Here is a 23,897-nt window from a genome sequence, read left to right on the forward strand (position 1 = left end):
GATGGCACAGGGAGTGGTCACCCAACAATGCCAAGGCACGCTCCTCTAGGCTAGTCACCTCAATGGCATTTAGTGGGCCCCCTCCCGTGCCACTCTGCTTTGATGCGTTGACTGCTCTTTTATTCTGCAGAAATTAAAGTTTCAGCCTTTACCTATTTTGCTCATGCAACACACACACACATACACAACAGACACAGAACTTTAGGAGTTGTACGGGAGTGCAACAATACATGTTTATTTACTCTTGCTGATGCAACAATATCGTTCCATCGTTTCCTGCACTGGTCTCCATCCTACACAATGTTGCCCACTGAAGACGCAGACTCCCTAATCTCCCGTCAAATGCGTCTAGATTGGGGTGGTGGAGGCTTGCCATGAACATCCTGGGTGAGGTCTTTATAACGGCGCTCCACCTCATATACAAGTTCCTCCAGCTCCTCCTCAGTAAACCAGGGAACTCTGGATCTCCCTCCATTCGACTTCTTGGAAGCTTTTTTTGGACATGACAGCTTTCTTAGATGGATGGCTGATGATGATCTAGTTTTTCTCTCTCCAAATCTGACCCCTCTGCAACTGGCAGGTGCAAGTCAGTACACAGCTTTTATGAGCATGCGCAGCTGTGCCATTAGACCCAATCGGGGGAAACGTGATGTCATCGCCCACAAGAAACTGCAAAAATAACCTAAATCTCCCGCATGCGTGGTGCACGGCCTCCGATGTTTGCCGAGTCGAGAGGCTTGCACCCACCGGCCACTGCTGCTGCCGCCCGCTCATGTCCGCTCCCGCTCACCGACTCCCGCCGACAGATCTGCGACGAAACTCCCGCCCGACTGGTCCCAGAGGCAGCAGACGGCAAAAACTCATGTTCCGCCCGAGGACCACCAAGCAACGGACGGGCCTTAGCTCCCACCAAGTTCGGGGCCTATGTTTCTATAAAAACAGTCATTTAGATATCTTGTGCTACCTGTTCACCCATCACCCCTGTGCTCGCTGACCTACATTGGCTCTCTACTATTTATTGGAGAAATAGTTTAACTTGGCCCAGCTCAAAGTTGCTTTTTAAATGTGTCAGAAGGATCTACTAGGCTTCTTAGGAACTTGCTAAACTTAACTTTAATGATTTTTTTTTAATGATGAGAGAAGGAACACTCCTGCCTGCTCTCTCATAACATTAAAAATTATCCAAAGAACTCCTTTATGCCAGAGCTTAGTTTAAGGCACAGTCAGCAGTATAGCTGCAATCTACAGATACTGGTCTCAGACTAGTGTGGTATGTGGTAAACAACATTTATGTCTGATTAGCATTTGTTTCATGTCTTTGTGTTGGTGTTATGTTTCTATTCCACACCAATAATCTTTTTCGTTGGTGCCTTTTAGTGGTTTTATTTTATTGTTATGCCTTTGAGGATGTGATTAAAGTGTGCTGTAAAATTTCTGGAGACTCGGTCATTTATTTTTGATCTAGATAATGGAATATTTTGGCATATTTTTCATGTAATACATTGAAGGCATTTGGCAAACTAAATTACAATAGGACCTTTTCACATATTGAAGTAACAGTTATCTGGAACTTCTGACTTGTAATTCCAGTATATAGTACATCTTAATAGAAGGTAATTTGGGAAGAAGGGGAGAAAATAAAACTAGCAGTGGTGAGTCGACTATACTTTTTACAACAGTATATGTTTAAAAAGCTTTGCTTATTATGATAAGTAAATAGAAATGTAATGTAATGTCAATGATAACAAAGTAAGCCTGTTATGTCCAGAATGTTTCAAAATTCTGTTAGGGTTACATTCTCCCTCTAAAAGATGATGGGACTAAAACGCCTACAATTACATTGCCTGATGACAGAATGTTGAGAAAGAAAAGAAAGAGTTGTATTTATATACCGCCTTTCACGACCACCAGACGTCTCAAAATGCTTTACAGCCAATGAAGTACTTTTTGAAGTGTAGTCACTGTTGTAATAAGGGAAACGCGGACGCCAATTTGCACACAGCAAGCTTCCACAAACGCAATGTGATAATGATCAGATAATCTGTTTTTGTTATGTTGATTGACGGATTAACATTGGCCAGGACACCGGGGATAACTCCCCTGCTCTTCTTCGAAATACATCCATTTGAGGGAGCAGACAGGGTCTGGATTTAACATCTCATCTGAAAAATGACAACTCTGACAGTGCAGCACTGCCTCAGCATTGCACTGGAGTATCAGCCTAGATTTATGTTCTCAGGTCCCTGCAATGGGACTTGAACCCACAACCTGCTTGACTCAGAGACGCTGGTGCTACCCACTGAGCCACAGCTTACACAATGCAATTTACCAGGCAAGCAGTAAAATGTTCAAACCATAGATTAATATACCTAATACTCTGGAATAGAGACTGATCTAAATAAAGCATTGCTTTTCATAATAGCTGGGAAATGTTATAGGACCAGATATACACCTGAAACATTCGATCTAATATTTCAATGTTATTGCTCTGGGCTAGCAAATAATAATATTGAACTTTTAATTAAAAGTTGTAAATATTGTCCGTTGCTGTGTGTAAATTTGTTTAAAATAAACGAGAAAAAATTCACTGGTCCATAACAAAAGTTGTAATTAAAAATGCTACTTTCTTACTGAAGTTTGTTAGAAACATCAAGAGTCTTCAAAGTCAGAATGACATTTTTAGGAGCATACTGCTTTCCTTCCATTAAATCCTTTGTGTAAACAATCTCCCTGGCATACTACAGGATTTGCTAATATGGTGCTCTCCAATGATTTGAGATCCCATGTCAAAGTCAGTGATCTAGAAAATGAAATGTATTAATCTATGGTTTAAAGAGCTTAGTGTTTGGTAAACAAGATCAAAAGAAATACTAAAAAATATAATATTTGAAGTTTTTTGAATGAATAGCAAAACTTGCAAGAATACTGTCTTGCTGAATTGAAGATAGTCAAAACGATTGAAAAGCTTTTGTCTCATCCTTCAATCATTCAGCCTATCCTCAATGGGTCTCTCTCACGATTCAACTGAGCATGCTTAATTGGAATGCATTATGAGAATATGCTTCCTCTATAGCAACAGCTACATGGGGAAACTTCTATAATGCATTGGGGTCTTTGCACCAATGAAAAGCTACTGTAACTTTCAGTCCCGAAGCCAATACATGATCAAGCTTGTTGCTGTTTAAATGTTGAACATGTTCTACTTGACATATAATGTTCAATTGCTACAAACCGTTGTGTGTTGAGGTGAGTAACACTTATATATAATCATACATTGTATGGTGCCTCTGAAATGCTTTCACTCCCATAACTAGTTACTAAAAAATGACCAAGGCTAAGCTTAGAAGTTTACAGATGTCAGGTAACTAGTATGTGTCAGGGTGCCAAGTTTGACTATAGGCGTCCTCTTTAAAAGAAGTTGACTGTTTAATTCAAACAAACACAGATTTCAGCGCAGATTTCCTTTGAACAATTCTGATGATCCAAAGACAACAGCAATGTTTGCCGATTTGTTTTCAGCAGAACAAAAACAAACAGTACAAATCTACAGGGGAAAAGAAGAAAGAATAAAAAGACCAAGGTAAGTGTTTCAAAGCAAACATTCATTAAATGATGTGCAAATTATTCCAGCATTTAAACATAGCTTTCTCAGCGTGATGAAAAGAGGATTAATGATCAAATATCAGTCTGATTTCAAATGCCAGGTTTCAATATAAGCTGACGGGAAAAAAAGGCAACAACAAAGAGGGCAGGAACAGTACAGAGCACCACGGGGAGTACTTCTGATTTGAGCTGCAAAAGGATTTCTTTGATGAAACCTTTCTCAAAGCTAACATCAGTACCACATAACTGCAATCGGCAGCATTTACCGAATAGCCTACCTGTCTGTAAAGTCTGATCCCCTGTGTATCAGAGGAAGCCTTTTAAATTCCGTATATAGAAAAGTGACACAAGGCTAAGGATTAACTATGAGGCTGACAATTACAGGTTTTTCTTTCTTTTATGAGTGTCTTAAGTTAGAGTTATTGAACCAAGTGCTCAATCTTGATATAACCACGAGAGAAATCACTTGAAAGCTTCATTATTCCTTTTTGTTTGCCTTATATGGTAAATTTCCAATACATCAAAATTGTATTATAAAAACTTCTAAACTAAACTTTATACAACAATAGCGCCAAACTACACTTTCTTATTAACACCTTTCTCAACATTTTTAGCCACCACTAAACTGCGGCAAGAACGGTTTAGAGGTATAGACTGAATGTAAACAAAAATGTTTAGTTTTGAAATAATGTCATGGTGACCTTGAGAAAAATAATAACAGATCTTGTACTTAGCAAGGTTTGAAATCAGTTACTAGACATACGTCAGGTATCATCGACATATCAGGCCACTGCATTTGAATTTCAACTGTTTGGAATTATTTGCGCTCACTGAAATCCAACCTCCAGCCCAGCCTGTTTATAATTGTTGTTCAAGCGAGGTTTGGTCCTGTAACTCAAATCTGTTTTTGCTGTTTGCTTTTTTAAATTACTTTCTTTTTGAGTAATATTTTCTGACCATCTGCGTGTTCTCCTGTTCCAGGCACACTCCATGATCCAAAGAGGTCGAAGCCAACCTGCCTCCCTCTGTCCCAGCCTCCCCCATTGCTGGTCTCTAACCTGCCACTGAGAGGTGTGCGAGACCAATGCAGGTTGACTTAAGATCCCTGATTTCCTTCTATCTTCAAGGGATGCTCCTCACTTAGAGAATGGCTGCAGTTGAGCTAAGGAACTCACTGTATGAAAAGATTTATTTTGTGCGCTTGGTGTAACAAAATACTAAACTTATATAACTATGGAATTGGTTTGTGATTTTGTTGCACATAGCTCATGTGGAGAATCACAGAAATAGAAGACATGGCATAATGTGTCACTGCACCCATCCTATTTCTTATGTTCTTATGTTCTTAAATGAAGAATCTGAGATGAGTTTGAGTAGCAGCCATTCAAACTCACCTCAGCTTCTTCATTTAAGAACATAACATAAGAAATAGGAGCAGGAGTAGGCCATTTGGTCCCTCGAGCCTGCTCCGCCATTCAATAAGATCATGGATGATCTGATCATGGACTCAGCTCCACTTCCCTACCCACTGCCCATAACCCTTTACTCCCTTATTGCTCAAAAATCTGTCCAGCTCCATCTTAAATATATTCAATGACCCAGCCTCTCCAGCTCTCCGGGGCAGAGAATTCCATAGATTTACAACCCTCTGAGAGAAGAAATTTCTCCCCATCTCAGTTTTAAATGGATGGCCTTTTATTCTATGTCCCCTAGTTTTAGTTTCCCCTATGAGTGGAAATATCCTCTCTGCATCCACCATTTCTGAGTTAGGCTTAACACTACATAGGATTACATAGGATAGGATATACAGCACAGAATCAGGCCATTCAGTCCAATGTCTATGCCAGCGTTTATGCTCCGCTCGAGTTTCCTCCTGTCTTTCCTCATCTAACTATCAGCATAACTAGCAATAGTGAAGCATACATTGTATAGGCAGCAGTCGTCTTACTGGGAAAATCATGCAATATGAGTCAAAGAAGCGGTTTACATGATTGTTCTATATATCAATATATTCCCTACAAGTATTAGGCAAAATACTAATGACATCTGCTAAAGGGAGATTGATGTTTTGAAATACTGAGGTTGAGGGTTGATAATTTACGAGCACGTCAGCACAGTCTATAAATTCGCTTATGTGCAATTCAATAGAAGGAAAGATTGGTCAGGTTTTCATGATGCCAGTATCTTTCCAAGTGTTCCAAAGGGGGCACTATTTTAGTTTTATCAGTGTCAGCAGTGCATTCTTCACCATACTTTGGCAACGTTATAGCTGTGTTTTAAACATTGGCATATTTGCCATCCCTCATGTGAGCAACCTTATGTTACAGTATTTTTCAAAGAATCTGAAAATGTCAACACTTGATTAAAAAATGTAGACACATGAAAGTGGCAGAAAAAGGTAGGTAATCCTCCAAGATCACATTTTCCAATACAGCAGAATCTCGACAGCATGTAGCAATGCCACCCATGTCCACGGCGATATTTTATGTATGTGTGTGTGTATATGATTGTAAGGGAGTTATTTGACATCATACACCATTAGCTTGAAGTTTAACTGGCTGATAATTGCAATCTTAAACCATAAGGTATGATGTCAGTCTTGCAGTCACAGCAATATACTTATTTGTTATTCTGATAAAAGGATGATTTTATTCAGTTCTTGGGGCTGCTTTTTTTGGCCAACAGTGACCACCAGAGCAATCAGTGACAGCTAATAAACTGACACCCACAATGCATGACTAATGATTCTAAGATAATCACTGCAATTTCATTCAGAAATAATTTGCACTTGATTACCAGGAAATATAAAATGGGCAATATATACTAATAAATATATAAAAAGGTGAAAAGGCTAAAAGTTAATCCATTATCACAGACTATATTAATTTGCATTCAATTGAAGACAGCTGCTGATGTGATCAAGTACAAAAAAAATTATTAATTCAGCATGTAGTTGCTAGTTTAAATTTTTTGTTTAGAACTCTCTTTAAGAAGTTTATTACTTAAACGATTAGCACCACAGTACAAGTTCATCCAATTTTCTGGCAATAATTTTCTTTCATCATTGCAGTTACCACCAAAAAAGGGCAAGAAGTGATGAAACGGAACTTGACCACATCTCTCAACATGTAAACATGTTGGAGTAATCTCATTCTACAAAATCTAGAGAACTAAAAGCAGCTTGATAGCAGGCACAATGCAACATGGACTTTGCGTGACGACGAATAGCCTCTTAACTTATTCCCAATTCCAGCAGGGACGGAATTGTCTTTTAAGGTGATTGATGGCGGTGCCAGGAAATTCACCATTATTTATTTCTTCATTTAGTCACTATATCAAACACTGCGAGACAAGACTATGCTTTCCTACCTGAACTTTTGCAAAAAAAAAAGACATTTAAATATATTCTTTACAGCAATACTCTCTTGGCTCATTTAATAAGATCACATCAAAGTCTTATTCACACAGCTCCTAGGTGATTCTGCTTTCAGATACTGATAGGAGGTTACAGTACCAACTTATCAGCTAAGATTTAGACAATGGGATCAGTGAAAGAGTCTCAAAGTCTGTTATAATTTATTTGTAATGGTTTCACCTTACCAGTAAATTGTCTGTACAAACACCCTTGTAGAATCTGCTAAATAATAGGAGCAAACCTTGACCTTGGATGCAGATGTCTGCAATACCTTAGGTAAACTAAATGAGAATGAACACTGACAGTTTAAAAGTGCTTATTTGCTTATCCACAGTCCCAGCAGACACTACAGGGGATTAGGAATACTTTCAACTTCCAATGGTAAGGAATCATAATGTTCAACATTTCTATGCGATACAACAGAACATAACAGAGACAGAGAACTCTATTGCCGAGCAAAGCGTTGCACATTTTTTTCATATGATTAGTTTGCTTGTTTTGGTTTGTCTCAGCTGTGATTTTTCAATGTGCACCTCTAAAAGCAAAAATGGATTACCATTGCCGTAGATGTTATTATTATTTGCTTCCGACTATTCATGTTTAGAAAAGGAAACAGTGTGGGTGGTGGGGGAGGAGAGGGGCAAGGAGTTTGAGGAGCGGAGTGGTGGGGGAGGAAGGGGAGTGGGGAGATATTTACTTCAAAAATGATTTTGGCACAAATTTTAACAATGAGTCTGACATCCCTCCATTAATATGTCAGAATGTTATTTTTTCCAGCATCAAATTCCCTGTTGCCATGGGCAATAAATGAAACAATTTAAATAAAGGCCTTCCAGTTGTGATCAGAAATAACATGTGGGAGGGGTTGGATTATTTTTCAATGTCATGAAACCTTACACACATCCAAGTTACAGGAGTTTTTTTTCAAGCAACAGCTTATTAATACATGGAATGCAACCTTTAAGAGTGAATTAGATAAGCACTTCAAGAAAAACATATTACATGATACAGGAAAATGGGATTTGAGTAGATAGCTTCAATGTGGAATTGGCACCACCAAAAACAAAATAGGCTGCATGGCTTTATTCTTCGTTGAAAGATCTATGGTAAGTGAATTTTCCCCTAGTTCCTGATGTATTTGCAGAATATGATTCCATGTGATATTCAAAAGTAAAACTTGCGTACAAGATGTGGTATTACTAAATTACTTACTTAATGATTTTCTGTGCTCAGATTTCGGTTCCTTTGGATTTGACTTGCTATTGCCCTCCCCCTCACACCTGTTCAGTTCTTCACTGCTTGAGGTTTTCCAGATACTGATTGCTGATGTTAAGGCTCCCTTCTTTGACTGCAACATCACAAGTGAATACCAATAAGAGAAACTATTAGGAGATATTGTCTTTACCACATTTGGAAAAATATGATCATAGTACATATACCAATGGCCAATCTGAAACAAAGCTAGAGAAGAGTAAAGTGTTTAGAGTTACACAGAATATGACTCAGCTTTGTTGCCTCTGATTCCTTACACAGCAAATTCCAAAACGGTGCCAGATCACAGACGAGGGTGCCAAGCAAAGGGATGCCTCCACAGCAAGAGAGGAAAAACCAACATACAAATTTAATCAGGCATGCCTTTTACACCACCTACCGGTTAGTGCCAAAGCACCACTGACAGAGGCACTCGAGTGGGTCTCCCTCCAAATCTCTTGATTAAGGGTTGGTGTGCCATGTATTGGAGAGAGGAAGAAGAGAAATACTTCCCAGAATGTAAGTGGGTGGAATCTGCACACCGGTGAAGTTTATTTTCTTTTACACCTGTGTATAATTCATATGATAGCGTTCAGAAAGTAAACATAGTCTACTAATAAGTCGACGAAGCTATCACTAGCATCTATTTTTTCAATAGTGTTGTAGCATTACCTGTGTTACAATAATAAGGTCAAACCCTTCACTTGATGTGACAATTTGGGGCTGAAATTGCCCACCGCTGGAAATAGGGCGCACCTACTCTGTTTCTGTTGATTTTACCGGCACGGTGGATGCAGTGGCCTCTTAAGCGAAATTCCGCTCTTTGGCTTTTTTTTATGGCGGACCGAAAGTCGGTCATAATGGGGGAGGAAGTAGAGCGCTAAGCGGAAGTTTGCAGTCTAGAGGGGTGGAAGTTGGGGGCGGGTGTAGTGGCCGTCGCTGTCAGTCATCAGCACAGCGCTGATGATGTCATCATGGCGCCATGTCACCACGTCTCTCCCCTTCACTTAAAGGGGAGAGGCTGCACGATGTTTTAAGTTCAGTCCACTGGGCCTCCAGGGAGGGTTTCGGCTGGGTCAGTGGCCTGGCACCCAAGAGGGAACCTGGGGGCATAATTGTCGGCCTGACATGGCAGTCGGCCGACAAACAAAAAAACATGGTGGCAGCGGCAGTAGGTCCTCCCCTTTAATGGGAGCCGCACTGCCATTTTACAAGGACTACAGCTTCACTTCACCGGCAGAAAAAGCAGCCTTTTGAACCGTATGGCAAGAGCAAGATTTCTTTGGTGAAATTTCGACACCGGAAGGGAACATCGGAGGTGGGCGCTCTGATGATGCAATTAGGACGGATCGGCAGCAGCGGAGGGGTGGGGGCTGGTGGGGGGGGGGGGAGCAAGTCACCACCAGGATACCGTACTAGCGGAATTTTCAAAATGGTGGACATTACATGAAAATTCAGCGGCTATTGCACTTCGCAGTGTGGCTGCTGATTTCCGGTAGTAACAGGCCTTAAGTGGAGGGGCAATTTCGGCCCACTTGTGTCACTGAAATTTCCCATTATGTCCACAGAGCATGAAATTAATTTTAAAAATGTTTTTATTTGTTCTGAGGATGTGAAGAGTGTAGAAGAGCATGCCAGGAGTAGCATCAGGTGAACCTAAAAATGAGGTGCCAACCTGGGGAAGCTGCAACACAGGACTATATGCATGCTAAAAACCAGAAGCAGCATGCTATAGACAAGCGATCTATAAGCGATCCCTCAACCAACGGATCAGATTAAAACTCTGTTATCCTGTCAGATTCAGTCGTGAAAGCTGGTGGACCATTTAATAACCAACAGAAAGAGGAGGTTCCACGAATATCCCCAGCCGCAATGATGGCGGAGCCCATTATGTGCAAAAAACAAGGCCGAAGCATTTACAATCATCTTCAGCCAGAAGTGCTGAGTGGATGATCCATATTGGCCTGCTCCTGAGGTCCCCACCATCATAGAAGCCAGTCTTCAGCCAATTCAGTTCACTCCATGTGATATCAAGAAACGGCTGAGCGTACTGGATACAACAAAAGCTATGGGGCCCGACAACATCCCGGCTTTTGTGCTGAAGACGTGTGCTCCAGAACAAGCCGTGCCTCTAGCCAAGCTGTTCCAGTACAGCTACAACACTGGCATCTAATCGACAATGTGGAAAACTGGCTAGGTATGTCCTGTCCACAAAAAGCAGGACAAATCCAATCCGGCTAAGTACCGCCCCAACAGACTGCTCTCAATCATTAGCAAAGTGATGGAAGGTGTCGTCGACAGTGCTATCAAGCGGCACTTACTCACCAATAACCTATCACCGATGCCCAGTTTGGGTTCTGCCAGGACCACACGGCTCCAGACCTCATTACAGTCTTGGTCTAAGCATAGACAAAAGAACTGAATTCCAGAGGTGAGGTGAAAGTGAATGCCCTTGACATCAATGCAGCATTTGACTGAATGTGGCATCAAGGAGCCCTGGTAAAACTGAAGTCATTGGGAATCAGAGGGAAAACTCTCCAGGGGCTGGAATCATACCTCATACAAAGGAAAATGGTTGTGTGGTTGGAGGTCATTCATCTCAGCCCCAGGACATTGCTGCAGGAGCTCCTCAGGGCAGTGTCCCAGGCCCAACCATCTTCAGCTGCTTCATTAATGACTTTCCCTCCATCATAAGGTCAGAGATGGGGATGTTCACTGATGACTGCACAGTGTTCAGTGCCACTCCTCAGATAATAGAGCAGTCCACGTCCGCATGCAGCAAGACCTGGACGACATTCTGTCTTGGTGCTGATAAGTGGCAAGTAACATTCGCGCCACACAATTGCCAGCAATGACTATCTCCAACAAGTGAGATCCTAACCACCGCTCCTTGACATTCAACAGCATTACCATCACCGAATTCCCCCTCATCAACATCCTGGGGTCACCATTGACTGGAAACTTAACTGGACCAGCCACATAAATCTTCTTCTTAGGCAGTCCCTCGGAGTCGAGGATGACTTGCTTCCACACTAAAATGAGTTCTCAGATGATTACAGTCTGTGTCACAGATTGGGCAGATGGTGGTTGAAGGGATGTTGGTTGAAGGGCCGATTGGTTTGAGTGCTTGGGTTGTCATGCACTCCTTCCGCCATTTGCGCTTGGTCTCCGCTTGCTCCTGGCGAAGAGACTCGAGGTGTTCGGCACCGTTTTGGATTATTCTCTTCCACTTTGAGCGATCTTGCACCAAGGTTTCCCGGACGTCGGTGGGGATGTTGTACTTCTTCAAGGAGGCCTTGAGGGTGTCCTTGAAGTGTTTCCTTTGCACACTTGGGCTCGTTTGCCATGTCGGAGCTCTCAGTAGAGCGCGAATTTTGGGAGTCTTGTATCCGGCATGTGGATGATGTGGCTAGTCCACTGGAGATGATCGAGCATTGCCAATGTTCAATGCTGAGGATGTTGCCCTGAGCGAGATGGATAAACTTTTTTGAGGACAGCCGAATTTGAAGAGGATGCTCCATAATCCCTCATGACAGTGTTGAAGGCCTTTACTTAAGAACATAAGAACATAAGAAATAGGAGCAGGAGAAGGCCATACGGCCCCTTGAGCCTGTTCCGCCATTTAATCCGATCATGGCTGATCTGATCATGGACTCAGGTCCACTTCCCTGCCCGCTCTCCGTAACCCCTTATTCCTTTATCGTTCAAAAAACTGTCTATTTCTGTCTTAAATTTATTCAATGTCCCAGCTTCCACAGCTCTCTGAGGCAGCGAATTCCACAGATCTACAACCCTCTGAGAGAAGAAATTTCTCCTCATTTCTGTTTTAAATGGGCGCCCCTTATTCTAAGGTTATGCCCTCTATGCCCTATCAATGGAAACATCCTCTATGCAACCACCTTGTCAAGCCTCCTCATAACCTTATACATTTCGATAAGATCACCTCTTATTCTTCTGAATTCCATTGAGTAGAGGCCCAACCTACTCAACCTTTCCTCATAAGGCAACCCCATCATCTCTGGAATCAACCTTGTGAAGCTTCTCTGAACTGCCTCCAAAGCACGTATATCCTTTTGTAAATATGGAAACCAAAACTGTATGCAGTATTCCAGGTGTGGCCTCACCAATACCTTGTACAACTGTAGTAAGACTTCCCTGCTTTTATACTCCATCCCCTGCAGGTAAAAGAAGGCCATGTACAGAAGTTGGTGTTGTTCCCTGCATTTCTCTTGAATTTGTCGGGCAGTGAAGATCACGTCCATTGTGTCCCTTAGTGGGCGCAATCCGCATTGTGATTCTGGGAGGAGCTCTTCAGCCACAGGGAGAAGGTGGTTGAGGAGGATTCTTGCGTAAATACTGTGGTAACAAGAGCAGGTCAGAGGCTGGGTATTGTGCAGTGAGTGTCTCGCCTCCTGACTCCTTTAAAGCCTTTCTACCATCTACAAGGCACAAGTCAGAAGCGTGATGGAATACTCTCCACTTGCCTGGACGAGTGCAACTCCAGCAACACTCAAAAAACTTGACACCATCCAGGACAAAGCAGCCCGCTTGATTGTCACCCCCATCCACCACCTTGAACATTCACTCCCTCCATCATTGATGTACCGTGGCTGCAATGTGTACCATCCACAAGATGCACTGCAGCAACTCGCCAAGGCTTCTTCGGCAGCACCTCCTAAACCCGTGACCTCTGCCACCTAGAAAGACAAGGGCAGCAGGCGCATGGGAACACCATCACCTCCACGTTCCCCTCCAAGTCACACACCATCCTGACTTGGAAGGATAGCGCCGTTCCTTTATCGTCGCTGGGTCAAAATCCTGGAACTCCCTCCCTAACAGCACTGTGGGAGTACCTTCACTACACGGACCACAGCACTTCAAGATCGCAGTTCACCACCATCTTCTCAAAGGCAATTAGGGATGGGCAATAAATGCTGGAACGAATAAAAAGAAAATTCTACCTAATGCCCAACTTAATTAAGTTAGCTCTTCCTTAAATTCTATTGCTTGTGGGTGTGTTGGAAAAAACAAACTAAATAAATAAAATGGAGACACTGGAATATAAATGTGGTGCAGGATTGTGGTGCTTATATTGCAGAACCACTTTCTGCAAAAGTTAAAGGTACTAAATACCATCATTTAAAAATGACATAAGATCCCATAGAGTCAAAATGTAATAGTGTGGGACACAAATAAGAATCAGCATGTATGTCTGTGTCAAATATGAAGAAGTCAAGCTCATTTGTAAATAATTTGATATGAATGAATTTTGACTAGGGTTATTTTGCTAATGTTAGTGAAAAGTCACTGTGAGTCTAAATTTATGTGCTACATGTTAGTATAGTTTAACTCAATTTCTTATAAATGCACATTATGTCCTATTTGAGTCATTTCAGGTCTGTTTTAAATTTAAAAACATCATGCCAAAACATTTTATAGAAAATATGCAAAGAGGGATTAACAATGCCACAGGGAGCGATAAACAAAAGAAACATGGTCTAAAGGGAATGATCAGAGCTTGAGAAGCTCAGGAAATATATGGGAAAGTATTTTTTTGGCAACAAATCTAAAAATGTTTATTGTGCAACTTCTAAGACAGATTGAACAAATATACAAAACCCTTTTATTTGCTTCCAAGAGAAGTTATTTTAGTTAATAGAGTTAAGTGCATTATACGTACCAGTTTATCAATCGCATGTCTGATGGCCTGGTACCAGTCATGTATACTGTCATCATCAGAGTGAAGAAGAAATTCATTCCCTGAGATGGTTGTGAGCTGTGTCAAGAATAACAAAAAAAGCAGAGTGTGATTTTGTTTAATGGAATAAACAACATAGGGAAACACAGCAATCTAACTTGTCAGCACTTAGCTCATTATGATCCCAAATCAACATTACTCGACAACACCATAAGAATTGCTCGATGAAAAATGACCTCCTTCTCCTGGTAGTCGCATGACTTAGTGATGGTAGGAGACCAATCAATGCCTGTCCTCCAGTCCACCCTGTATTATTTATTGCATGCACATCTGCCCAAAACTGTGAAGGGAATATTTTATTAAACCAGATGCTTCAGTCCACTTTCCTGGCTTTAAAAAAAGCATTAAAAATGAATTAAGATAAAAGGAAAAGAAGCCGTAAATGCTGGAAATCTGAAATAAATGAATTCTGATGAAAAGTTTCCACCTGAAATATTAACTCATTTCTTTTTCACTTGTGACCTAGATGAACCTGCCGTGTATTCCCATCATTTACTGTTTATTTAATTAAAAAAGAATGGGATGGTTACTAATGAAACACATGGTACATGCCAGAATCATTGAAGAAGGGCCAGGTTAATTACAACTCATCTGTGAAAATAGAAAACACATTATGCAGACAGACCTCCCTGAAGTATCTTCTATGGAAACCATATAAAGTCCTAAGTATCAACAGGAGTACAGGAAGAAGTAAATATATCTATTTATGTCTATTATATTTTGGGGCTATTTCCATCTCATTTCTCAGTAGAAAAATGGCTGCCTGGTAGTGGAAAATCGAGGGGGGGGGAGCTTGGAGAGCGAGGGGCGGGGGGGGGAGGCAGTGTAGCTTGGGGGGACAGTTCGGTCACTTCTCAATCACCCAAGAGCCACCTGATGAAATTTTCAGGCAGACTTATAAATGGGCACACAGCATGCCCACCTGAACCAGGAGAAAGGCTGATTCTGATCTGCAAAAGAGGTCCTACGCTGGTGGTAGGACCCATTCACAATTTTGGATACAAATGGGTGGAATGAGTGCAGTGCATGCTCCACACATTTGCACCAGGCAGTGAGCTGCCTTACCAGCAGTCCTTATAGGGATCGCTTCAGAAATGACCTGGAATTGTTTTTCAGGTGGGATGCTCCTCCTGGCCCCATAACAATACTGTCGCCCACCACTGGCTGTCCCCACCCCAGTGAATCTCCTCTCCCTTTGGCTGCTGCTTTCTAGGTCAGCTCGCCCATGGAACCACTTGATTTCCTGCCCCCGGTGTGGCGAGTTGTCCACTAGCCCTTAGTGAACACTTGGCAGCTCACTCGAATAATGCTGATTGAACCCGAATCTGAAAAGTGTTGTGCCTCCTGACTTCACACTCGTTATGGGTGGAAATTACAAACCACCCCACTGCCTTTCTATTTTCTCAACTCCCTATTTTAAATTGTTTATTTTATCTCGTATGCTTTTGGTCCGTCTGTGCCAAGATCTTCCTTTCACCTTTAGGCAGCATCTCGGTTTTCTCATCTTTCTCAATTTTATGGATACTATGGCCAAGAAATTGGCCTCCTAAGCACCCCCGGGGGGCAATATCAGGGCACTAACCAGGTACCGACCGGGTGCAGCAATAACATCGACTCCCACCATAATATCGGAGGCTTGCGGGAGGCGGCGATACGGCGTTGCGCTCCGATCTCCTTTGCTCGGAGATCGTGATGTCATCGCCGTGCACATCGCTCCGGTAGTGCCCTGGACCCGAACGTGCGTACCACCCACTTCAGCATCGCCAGGCGAAAACTCCGATAGCTGCAGGAGGCGTCCATCGAGGGCGATACTTAAAGGTGAGATGGCCAAGGTAAGTCTTTCAGGTTTGTTGCCGCTCTTCTTCACCCGCGATCGATCAACCTGACACTCTGCTTCAGTGGAGCGGGCTGATCGGGCCGGATCACGGCTGCCGTCGGGGAGAAAGTGAGTTTTTATTTTGCAGAGCTTGCAGCGATGGCCCTTCCCTTTAAGGGAGGGATGGAGCCTTTCAATGCACCGTGCAGTGCTGCTCTGCTTACCGCCCCGCCTGCTGCCTCTTACGCTCCAGAAAGGAAGTGGAGCACCTGATTTAGCGCTCCACTTCCTTTCTGGAATGCAACACACACATTTTTTTAAAGTCGAAGAAGATTAGCGCCTGGCACTAAATATTTCTATTTTTAAAAGTTAGCGCCCTGAATTTTTCACCCTATGTTTATTATATTACTCTAAAGAAATAACCTGCTCCAAATATCTGAAATTCAATTGCAAAATCCAAATTAATCCAAATGGTTATCCTTGTAATATTACAATAATAGAATTAGGAAAATCAGCTGTAAAGATGGACAATGAATTAATCTGAGTGAACAAGTGAACTGATATTGCTGCACTTTTAGTAATATGTATTTCATCTGTCCACTCCAGTTTATACCAACAATTTTACAAACAGAATGACTATGGAGCACAACTTATATATCTTTTCAGAATTTATAGAATAATAACAATGTTAAGGCCTAGACAGTTAAAAGCATGCTCGCTCGTGATTGATTGAGGGATGTGTAACAGGCCAGAGTTGAACAACGGCTGAGTTATCAGAAGGTTGTATGGCTGGAGGAGACTATAGAGAGAGGGAGGGGTGAGGTCATGGAGGAACTTGACCATGAGGATGAAAATTTTAAATTCAAGGCATTGCTGGACCAGGAGCCAATGTAGGGGTCAGGGGTGAAGGGTGAGCCCGAATTGGTGCAGGATAGGATACTGGCAGCAGAGTTTTGAAATAAGCTCATGTCTATGACGGATGGAAGGCCAGCCAGGAAAGCATTAGAACAGTCACGTCTGGAGGTGACAAAATCATGCATGAAGGTTTCAGCAGCAGATGGGCTGAGGTAGGGGCAAAGGCAGTTGATGTTACAGAAGTAAGCTGTCTTTGAGATGGAGAGGATATGGGGTCAGAAGCTCAGCTCAGGATCAAATAGGATCCAGGTTGGGAAACAGTCTGGTTCAGCCTGATAGTAGCCAGGGAGAGAAATGGAATTGGTGGCGAGAGAATGGAGTTTGTGGTGGAGGCCAAAGACAATGGACTGGATTTTCTGATCATTTTGGGGCAGTAATGGCTATGGGGCAGTAACGTTTTTCCAAGGGGTCTGACCACGGCGCACTACGGGGCGCTATAGGGTGTGCGCACTAGAGATTTCACCACGCAGTCGAAACAGGCGGTGTTGCACGTCGGCTCGATGATCCCGGGCGGTACTGCTCCATGCCCCCAGCAAAACAGGCAACAAATTTCCCGGCGGGGTGCAGGGAGCAGGCCGTCTGCCCGGAAACCACCCCGTCGCCATTACTGTCACTCCAGGGCAAGAACAGAGGTAGCAACATAGGGAAAATCCAGCCCATAGGCTTTGCTCTTCCCGATGTTTAATGGGAAAAAATTGCATCTCATCCAGGACCAGATGTTGGACAGGAGAATCGAGGGTAGAATAAGGAAAAAAAGGGAAGCTTTTGTCAGATATCGAGAACTCAATACTGCAGAATGCCTAGAGGAGTATAGAAAGGGCAGGGGTGAAATTAAAAAGGAAAGTAGGAAAGCAAAGAGAGGACATTTTTTAAAAAGCAAGTAAAGTCAAGGAAAATCCAAAGATGTTTCATAAATACAGAAAGAGCTAAAGGATAACTAAGGAAAGAGTAGGGCCTATTAGAGACCAAAAAGATAACCTGTGAGTGAAGACAGAAGACATGGGTATGGTTTTGAATGAATACTTTGCATCTGTCTTCACAAAAGAGGACGATGCAGACATTGTAGTTAAGGAGGAGGAGTGTGAAATATTAGATGAGATAAACATATTGAGAGAGGATTTAATATCTTTCAAAGTAGATAACTCACCAGACTGTTAAGAGAAGCAAAGGAGGAAATAGTGGAGGCTCTGACCATCATTTTCCAATCCTCTCTGGCTATGTGTGGTGCCAGACAACTGGAGGACTGCTAATATTGTACCATTGTTTAAAAAAAGAGAAAGAGATAGGCCGAGTAATTATAGGCCAGTCAGCCTAACCTCAGTGATGGGCAAATTATTGGACAAAATTCTGAGGGACAGTATTAAGCATCATTTAGAAAGGCATGGATTAATCAAGGATAGTCAGTATCGATTTGTTAAGGAAAGGTCATGTCTGATTAAATTGGTTGGATTTTTTGAGGAAGTAAAAGGACGGTCAATGAGCGTACCACATTTTATTGTAGTCGACAAGGATTTTAGCAAGGCTTTTGACAAGGTCCCCCATGGCAGACTGGTCAGAAATGTAAAAGCCCATGGGATCCAAGTAAAGTAGCAAGTTGAATCAAAAATGTTATGACTGGTAGGCTGTTTCCAGTGGGGTTCTGCAGGGCTCATTACCTTTGCTTTTTGTGGTGTATGTTAATGATTTAGAATCCAATGTAGGTGGCATGCAGGTGCAGCAGGCGGTGAAAAAGGCAAATGGCATGTTGACCTTCATAGCTAGGGGATTTGAGTAGAGGAACAAGGAGGTCTTACTGCAGTTGTACAGGCCCTTGTAAGGCTTCACCTGGAATATTGTGTTCAGTTTTGGTCTCCTAATCTGAGGAAGGACGTTCTTGCTATTGAGAGAGTGCAGCAAAGGTTCATCAGACTGATTCCCGGGATGGCAGGATGACATATGAGGAGAGACTGGATCAACTGGGCCTGTATTCATTGGAGTTTGGAAGAATGGAAGAATGAGAGGGAATCTCAAAGAAACATATAAAATTCTGATGGGACTGGATAGGTTAGAGGCAGGAAGAATGTTCCCAATGTTGGGGAAGTCCAGAACCAGGGGTCACAGTCTAAGGATAAGGGGTAAGCCATTTAGGATCGAGATGAGGAGAAACTTCTTCACTCAGAGAGTTGTTCACCTCTAGAATTCTCTACCGCAGAGAATTATTGATGCCAGTTCATTAGATATATTCAAGAGGGAGTTAGATATGGCCCTTACGGCTAAAGGGATCAAGGGGTATGGAGAGAAAGCAGGAAAGGGGTACTGAGTTGAATGATCAGCCATGATCTTATTGAATGGTGGTGCAGGCTCGAAGGGCCGAATGACCTACTCTTGCACCTATTTTCGATGTTTCTATGTTTCTATGATTAAGAAGTTTGGAGATGATACAAAAATTGGCCATGTGGTTGATAGTAAAACTGTAGACTACAGGAAGATATCAATGGACTGGTAAGATGGGCAGAAAAATGGCAAATGGAATTTAATGCAGAGTAGTATGAGGGCTAACAAGGCAAAAGAAGACACAATAAATGGTAGGATACTGAGAAATGTAGAGGAACAGAGTGACCTTGTAGTGCATATCCACAGAACCCTGAAGGGAGCAGGACAGCTAGATAAGGTGGTTAAGAAGGCATACGGGATACTTTCCTTTATTAGCCGAGAATATAAGAGTATGGAAGTTATGCTCAAACTGTATAAAACACTAGTTGGGCCACAGCTAGAGTATTGCGTACAGTTCTGGTCCCTACATTGCAGGAAAGATGTGATTGCACTAGAGAGGGTACAGAGGAGATTTACAAGAATGTTGCTACTGTCTCTTTTATTCCATGGGCTTCAATTTTGCTGGTGAACCTATTATGTGGCACTTTGTCGAACACCTTTTGGTAAGTGGGATTAGGCTGGATAGCACTTTTTCGGCCAGCAGAGACATGATGGGCTGAATGGCCTCCTTCTGTGCCATAAGTTTCTATGAGGCAGGCTGACAACACAGAGGCAGTGGAAGAGTCGAAAGAGGTGGTGGAGCAGGAGAGCTGGATGTCGTCAGTGTAACATAGAAACATTGAAACATAGAAAAGGCCATTCGGCCCTTCAAGCATTCAATATGATCATGGTTGATCATGCAACCTCAGTACCACACTCCTGCCTTATCTCCATACCCACTGATCCCTTTAGCCATAAGGGCCATATCTAACCCCCTTTTGAATATGTCCAACTAACTGGACTCAACAACTTTCTGTGGCAAAGAATTTCACAGGTTTACAACTCTCTGAGTGAATAAGTTTCTCTTCATCTCGGTCCTAAATGCCTTACCCTTTATCCTTACACTGTGACCCCTGGTTCTGGACTTCCTCAACATCAGGAACATTCTTCCTGCATCTAACCTGTCCAGTCCCATCAGAATTTTATAAGTTTCTATGAGATCCCCTCTCATTCTTCTAAATTCCAGTGAGTATAAGCCTAGCCGATCCAGTCTTTCCTCATATGTCAGTCCTGCCATCCCGGGATTCAGTCTGGTGAACCTTCGCTGCACTCTCTCAATAGCAAGCACGTCCTTCCTCAGATTAGGAGACCAAAACTGCACACAATACTCAAGGTGTGGTCTCACCAAGGCCCTGTACAACTGCAGTAAGACCTCCCTGTTCCTATATTCAAATCCCCTCGCTATGAAGAACAGCATGCGATTTGCATTCTACATTGCCTGCTTTACCTGCATGCCTACCTTCAATGACTGATGTACCATGACACCCAAGTCTCTTTGCACCTCCCCTTTTCCTAATATGGCACCATTCAGATAATAATCTGCCTTCCTGTTTTTGCCACCAAAGTGGATAACCTCACATTTATCCACATTATACTGCATCTGCCATGCATTTGCCCATTCATCTAACCTGTCCAAGTCTCCCTGTAGCCTCTTAGCATCCTCCTCACAGCTCGCACTGCCACCCAGCTTAGTGTCATCTGCATACTTGGAAATATTACCTTCAATTCCTTCATCTAAATCATTGATGTATATTGTAAATAGCTGGGGTCCCAACATTGAACACTGCAGCACCCCACTAATCACTGCCTGCCAATCTGAAAAGAACCCATTTATTCCCACTCTTTTCTTCCTGTCTGTCAACCAGTTCTCTATCCATGTCAATACATTATCCCCAATACCATGTGCCTTAATTTTGCACACTAATCTCTTGTGTGGGGCCTTGTCAAAAGCCTTTTGAAAGTCCAAATACACCACATCCACTGGTTCTCCCTTATCCACTCTACTAGTTACATCCTCAAAAACTCTAGAAGATTTGTCTAGCATGATTTCCCCTTCATAAATCCATGCTGACTTGGACCGATCCTGTCACTGCTTTCCAGATGCACTGCTATTACATCTTTAATAATTGATTTCAGAATTTTCCCCACCACCGATGTCAGGCTAACCGGTCTATAATTCCCTATTTTCTCTCTTCCTCCTTTTTTAAAAAGTGGGGTTACATTAGCTCCCCCCAATCCATAGGAACTGACCCAGAGTCCATGGAATGTTGGAAAATGACCACCAATGCATCTACTATTTCTAGGGCCACTTCCTTAAGTACTCTGGGATGCAGACTATCAGGCCCTGGGGATTTATCGGCCTTCAGTCCCTTTAATTTCCCTAACACTATTTCCTGACTGATAAGGATTTCCCTCAGTTCCCCCTTCTCGCTAGACCCTCGGTCCCCTAGTATTTTTGGGAGGTTATTCGTGTCTTCCTTAGTGAAGACAGAACCAAAGTATTTGTTCAATTAGTCTGCCATTTCCTTGTTCCCCACTATGAATTCACCTGATCCTGACTGCAAGGGACCTACATTAGTCTTCACTAATCTTTTTCTCTTCACATATCTATAGAAGCTTTTTCAGTCAGTTTTTATGTTCCCTGCAAGCTTAATCTCTTACTCTATTTTCCCCCTCCTAATTAAACCCTTAGTGTATATGTGGAACCTGACGTCCTGTCTTCAGATGATGTTACCAAGTGACAGCATGTAGATGAGAAACAGGAGGGGGCCAAGGATAGATCTTTGGGGTTGTCCAGAGGTAATGGTGTGGGGTGGAAAAAGAAACCATTGCAGGATATTCTCTGGCTTTGATTGGGTATATAAAACTGGAACCAAGTGAGGGTGGTTCCATTCAGCTGGAGAACAGAGGAGAGGTGTTGGAAGAGGATGGTGGGTGACTGTGTCAAAGGCTGCAGAGAGGCCACGAAGGATAAGGAGGGATAGGGCACCATGGTCACTGACAAAGAGGATGTCATTTGTCGTTTTCATTAGGGCCATTTCACTGCTGTGGCAGGGGATAGAAATCCGATTAGTAGCCTCAAATATGGAGTTGCGGGAAATTTGCCTACAGATTTTGGGAGGGCAACTGCTTTCTATATTGTAAAATTAATGACTGGGTGTTCACTATTACCACATTTTGCAGTGCTTATTGGCACAGATGAAATCAGAGGATTTCACTGTCTTTATCTGTTTCAAACATTCTTGAGCAAACATGTTTATTTTGGAGTGCAGCCTTGTACAGTATAACCCCACAGTTACATTGCCCTGCAAAATAGTCGTTGTATTATTATCGTGTAATGAAACTTCATAATCTCTGCAGGTTTATGATGATGGCAGAAGTTTAGGGTAGCCTTTGACCAGTGCATGTGAACAGCTACTCTTACAAGGACAAGCTAATATTTTTGCAAAATGTGAAAAATTGTGGTTGGTGTTATTCTGATGAATGCTTTTTATGTATTGTGGAATCTCCTGATCTAGCACCTTCATTTATTAACCCAATTTCATTGTTTTTAAGCTTATTTTCCCCTACTCTGTTCCTCATTGGCTCCTAGACAATCTTCTCCAGGCAGGAATGGTCAACATTTCCCTCTTGGAAGAGAATCATTGTCACACCTTAGCGACCTGCAAGAGGCTTTTGTGTATGATGAAAGAAGGGACCCACCTCTCTCACTGGGCAATTTTGCTTACATCTCATATATAACATAGTAGAGAATGGTGAAAATCGCCCTCTAGAGGAAGCCAAAGTGGAAGTTATCAATATAAACTGGGATTCACCAATACAAGATTGGTCGAGGAATCCAACATTCTACTGGGAGCCCCTTTGTTCACCTGCATTTTAAAATTTAAGTGATTCAGGTCTTTTACTAAAAGTATCAAAACCAAAGTGTGAGAGCTTGATGCATTTTGTTTCACAGTAGTTCTGTATCGAAGGAGTAGGTGGTACCTGTGTTTTCATATAAGTGGTAAAAATCTACTAATATCTATTTTTGTAACATAATGCTGATGATATGATGGTGTAATAACTTGTATTTGTAGTACTGCCTATCAACATAGATATGGTTAAGGATTAATATCTTAAAAAAGGATTTACCAGTGGTCCAGTGGATTAATGCTTCAATGGTTCATCGGGCCGAATGGCCTTCTTACTTGCTGTAATCATTCTATGATTCTAAAGGTATTTCTGTAACAGGTTAGTAAGGAATTGGTTCGTGTCTGTGATTGTCCACTTAGCAAGTTAGCCATCTAGGCCCTGCTATAAGGAGATGGATCCAAGTGAAAGTCATCACTTTACTGCAGGCAATGAAATGGGGTGTTTTTTGTGAGAAAGGAAGGGAGAGTGAGGTTGTTAAAAGAGAGAAATCTAAAATAAATGATATGGTTGTTGAAAACTTTGACTGTGTCATTATGATTGTGAAACACATACAAGTATTGAATTTAATATTATTGGAAATTATATAGATATTTCAAATTAAAACCATATCACTGGTATCAAGCACTGCTCCACCCTAATAGTGATATTGCTGCACTCTGGTTCCCAAGAAAGTAGAATCAAGTGCAAAACTGGTGCAAAAACTCGTAGCTGACGAGATCTTCGAAGGAACATATTGCTGCAAGATATACCCACTAGTCAAAAAAATGCAGGCAAGCATAATGATTAAAAAGAAACACAGCATTTTCAGCCAAAATGTAAAAATAAGTGTTGGAGATAATGCCTCTGTATAGTTCCCTTGTAAACTATAATACTGCACAGATTGTGAAGATTGACACTGAATCTGGTGCTATCATTCATTATTGCCATGTCACTCA

General features: G+C 42.2%; 1 protein-coding gene across 1 annotated transcript in view; it reads right to left on the bottom strand.

The window, feature by feature from the left end:
* arhgap15 (Rho GTPase activating protein 15) overlaps positions 1–23,897 on the bottom strand; it is an 833,101-nt gene that overhangs the window by 392,456 nt on the left and 416,748 nt on the right. The window contains exons 8-9 of the mRNA XM_070873559.1: positions 13,950–14,045; positions 8,231–8,366 (exon numbers count right to left, since the gene is read on the bottom strand). Coding sequence (XP_070729660.1) covers positions 8,231–8,366; positions 13,950–14,045 — 232 coding nt within the window. The remainder of the gene's footprint in view (positions 1–8,230; positions 8,367–13,949; positions 14,046–23,897) is intronic.

The sequence above is a fragment of the Pristiophorus japonicus genome, chromosome 3 (assembly GCF_044704955.1).
Source record: "Pristiophorus japonicus isolate sPriJap1 chromosome 3, sPriJap1.hap1, whole genome shotgun sequence".
Lineage (NCBI taxonomy): Eukaryota > Metazoa > Chordata > Chondrichthyes > Pristiophoridae > Pristiophorus > Pristiophorus japonicus.